Source organism: Fukomys damarensis, unplaced genomic scaffold (genome assembly GCF_012274545.1).
Source record: "Fukomys damarensis isolate Sample0158 unplaced genomic scaffold, DMR_v1.0_HiC HiC_scaffold_38, whole genome shotgun sequence".
NCBI lineage: Eukaryota > Metazoa > Chordata > Mammalia > Rodentia > Bathyergidae > Fukomys > Fukomys damarensis.
This window is the reverse complement of record NW_022900950.1, coordinates 45,853,161-45,857,446: the sequence shown is the minus strand read 5'-3', so window position 1 is coordinate 45,857,446 and position 4,286 is coordinate 45,853,161. Positions and strand designations below refer to the sequence as shown.

At 34.0% G+C, this 4,286-nt stretch overlaps 1 protein-coding gene across 1 annotated transcript in view; it reads right to left on the bottom strand.

The window, feature by feature from the left end:
* Positions 1 to 376: 376 nt before the first annotated feature.
* Dleu7 (deleted in lymphocytic leukemia 7) overlaps positions 377 to 4,286 on the bottom strand; it is a 17,537-nt gene continuing 13,627 nt past the window's right edge. Inside the window, exon 3 of the mRNA XM_010637107.2 lies at positions 377 to 2,413. Within this exon, the coding sequence (XP_010635409.1) occupies positions 2,207 to 2,413 (207 nt within the window). The 3' untranslated portion in view covers positions 377 to 2,206. The remainder of the gene's footprint in view (positions 2,414 to 4,286) is intronic.

The following is a 4,286-nucleotide window of genomic DNA, read 5'->3' as shown; positions in this document are numbered from 1 at the left end:
CTACTGAGATGATAAATATGCTTTCCAATAGCTTTCATTAACCCTTGCAATTAGAAGCCAAGTAATCAGCTGGGAACAGTAAGGGGGGATAACAGTAGAATTTGAGAAGGTATGGAACAACATTCAGAGGGTGAATTGTCAAGGACAGCCATGATTTGCCTAATACATTTTCTAGAACAGAACTGTTCCATTGAAATATAATGTATCCTACCTATGGAGTTTTAAATTTTCTAGTAGGCGCAAAGGAAGTGAAAAGAACCAGGTACAACTAATTTTAATGACATATTTTATTTGACCCGACATATTCAAAATTATTGCTTCCACATTTAATCAATATTGAAAATATTTCGATATTTTAGGTTATTTTTCTTCTTTTAGTACTAAATTTTGAAAAGCCAGTGTGCATTTTACATTTTAAGCACATCTCAGTTCTTAAGAGTCATGTGTGGCCAGTGGCTACCATATGAAAAGATCTAGAAAAATTCTTGCCTTCACAAACTGATCTTGGTCACAGATATACCAATAGCAGTGCTTTAAAGATGGTATATAAAAACACCAGAGCAGTAGCTCAAAATGTGCTCTGTGAAAGATGACAAAGAGCTCACTTCCATTTAGGCTAGTCCAGAAGGATACATATGAGGGGGCAGGTAAATCAAGCCTTGAAGGATGGGTTGGATTTTAATCATATGTGGAAGACATGGTACAAAGTTAGTAAAAAGCACAAGTAATGATAGAAAAGTCAAAATGCTCAATGTCATTGGGTAAGAGTTTAAAAACCTTAATATTGGCAGAATTATTAATTACAATGGGGAAGGCACCTTATATGTAATGATGAGTTTTAAAAGAGACCACCAGGATGTTTCTTTCGGGAGGAAAACCCTCCTCGTAAAATAAAGTCATAGCCTACCCCAAATAAAATGTTTACTAGAACTGAGAAAAAATAATTACCGAGTATTTCCAAGAAATAAATGCCTTACTGGCCCTCAAAACTACTCCCAACACACATAATACACTAAAAAGCTTCCCTCTTTCCTTCAGAATTCAGTTTCCTGTTTCTCACATTCTTTTCTGTGGAAATGGTCAATTATATAGATTTACTTTTCATTCTCACATCCTGGAAGAAAACATTTTTAACCAACTAGGATCACAATAAGGAGGATTATAAAGGTTTTGATTACTATTAGTACTTTTTTTTAAAGACAGGGGATGTACTCTCATCACATAGACCCAGTTTATAATACTTTCAGAAAATAAGCTGTACATATACACTATCAACTTTTTTTTTAATCTACAGGCTATTTCTATTTAACATTTAGGAGAGAACAAGCACTTCACCTTATTTTGTTCTCATACAGTCATTAAACAAGAGGAACCTTAGGTTTTTCTAAGTATATACAGATTTTTTTGCATTAAAAAGAATCCTCTTTTGCTTTTCCCAATCCTCAGTGTCTAAATGGTAAGGGAAATCTGCCCACTCTCCTTTTTTCATAAGAATGTCCCACTTCATTCAGAATGGTTAGAAACAGATAAGAAAAGCTAGATGTTCCACATGAGATTTTAATAACACTGTACTTTGTATTTACATATCATGTAGTCTTGGTACTTCAGAGCTCATTTTAAGCTTACAAATCAGCATATGAAAGCACAAGGTTTAGAAGCAATGCTTCATTCCCAATCATAAGTTATTAACACTAGGATTGAAATTCATAATTACTGTACTGTCTCATGGGGTCCTACAACGAAAACTCACTCACATAACCAAAAGTGAAGTGCCATCAAGTAAAACATGTCTTTTATATTCAAGATAATTTTAAGATCCATGGAGCTTTAATTATAAATAACTATATTAAACCTTATCGCATTCATTAATATGACTTTAAGGTACCATTCAGTGAAAGCTAACACTTAATATGCATTAATAAATATAAACTCATGTAATCCAATCAGTTTCACAAAATGAAATATATTTCAATTGAAAAGAAAGCAAATAAGTCAACATACTTATATATGAATCACAGCTTTAAAAATTTTTCACTAACATGCTATAGTTGTGGAAGCTACAAGTACCGCTGACAGACTGCTATATGTGCTATCAAGTCTCCTTGTTGGGAATAAAAATGTCCATTGTCTTCTGATGCAATTAGGAAGTTAAGGAATACAGTTCTCTTAATGCTAGCTGTGGATTACATCTCAATGCTTTTAACCCTCATGTGTCTGGGAGATTCTGTAAGATCTGTCTCAAGGAAGCGCAGGCAACCATGTGGGCATCTGAAGGAAGATTGGCAAGTGACTGAATCAGCTTCTTAACTATTGTCTTCAAACACTGATGGGCAGCATTCAAGTCTCTGTCAAACTGCTGTCCTTCGATTTGTAGAGCCAAATGACTGCAGATGTTTCTAAACTCAACACTGTCCTGAAATGAACAGTAAATATAGATAGGAAATTAGATGATTGAAATACTGTGGTGCTTTACTTACCCAGCTTCCAGCGTTTTCTCAGAGAACCATCCTCTCTATCCACAGCCTATGTGGTTTGACCAATGCTGATTCTAGCCACCCACTGAGTATATTACCCCACACCAGCCATGTGGGTTTGTCAGAAATGGAAAGTTGACCTAAGTTATAGGCCACAGTCCTACATGTGCTAGACTGGGAAAGAGAAGCCCTCTTTATATGGATCTTTTGGAAAACATCTTGCCAGAGTCCAAATGAGGATGAAACCAACATAGAAGAAAGTAGAACCAAGTGGTCCAAAGAGACAGGCTTTAATTACCTTTTCTGAGCATGTAAACAATATATCCCAGGATTTTTCAGCTATTTGAGTTAATAAATATCTTTTTTTTTACTTGAGCCAATTAGAGTTGAATTTCTATTACTTGTTCTTAAAAGAACTACGACTAATACACAAAAACTTCTTCTACTATTATTCTATATGCACTGTGTTCTAGATTCCAATGAAGAATTAATTATTTAATGAACACTATTTCAAGAAGTGTCCAATGCAAATTTAGAAAGAGTAGTTCCCAGGTAATTTATAAGAATGAAGTAATTCAACAGATTTTTTAAAAAACCCAAATGGTTCACATTCTAAAATCCACTGCAAATAAATGGTACACTGAAATTTTTCCACATTAGAGAAAATGCTGAATATATAATCTTTTAAATACAGGGAAATGGCATCCCCCAGATTTCTGCTTTTGCCAGCACAACACATTTAGCTTCCCTGAAAACCCCGTGCCACTGAATTCCTGTAAGTCTAAATAAAATATAACAAACATTTTTTCTGATTGAGGGTAAGATAAATGTCCCAAAGTCCAGAATAAAAGGAAACCAGACTGTTTTAGGTGTTTACCAGTACCATTAAGAAAAGAAAGTCTCTCCTGAGTAGATTTAGGATAGGAGCTAAACTTGTGTGAGAGACTGTATAACTGTGGACCTGTACTACACAGTACAGATACTTTAAATTTGGAATCACCCTCTACACTATATTTATATTTTGGGAACACCCATGCTATGAAATCAACTTGACAATTTGAACTGGGCTGAAATATGTATGAACACAACAAAAGCAAACAAATATCTATTCCAGGGAACATGTCCAAAACCCATGCCCTATAATAGTATTCCCATAAGTCTCTGTAAAGATGTACTCAAAATATGAAGTTTTAAAATACAGTCTACCATGAGATGGCAGATGCAATGGCAGGATTAGATGCCAAGAATTTATAATAAAGACCATAAAATACACTTAAAGTGATTAAAATGTAAAACGAGGAATTTTCAAGGTTTTAAGAAAAAAACGACTTGAAAAAGAACCAAATGCTACTTTTACAAATCACAACTATAGTGACAAATTAAAAACTCCATGGACAGCTTTAATCACCTGATTAGATTTATCTGAAGTGAGGATTAGTAAACTGGATGATAAATATGAGAAAATGACCCAGAATGCAAGATAAAAAGTTAAATGTATGAGAAGTATGAAGCAGGGTTAAGCAGCATGGATGACAGAATAAAAGAGTCCAATAAACATTTACAACAGAGAATAAGAGAGGCAATATTTAAAGAGAATAATGGATGAGAATTATCTAGAACTGACTTAAAGGTACAGGAAGATAAATGAGCCTATGAAGAATAAATACAATGAGATTCAAAGTTAAACTCATTGAGCCAAATTGGGTGGAGGGGCAGTCCTGGGGACTGAACACAGGAGTACTGAGCTACATCCCCACCACAATTTTTTTTTTTTTTTTTTTTTTTTTTTTTTTTTTTTTTTTTTTTTTTTTT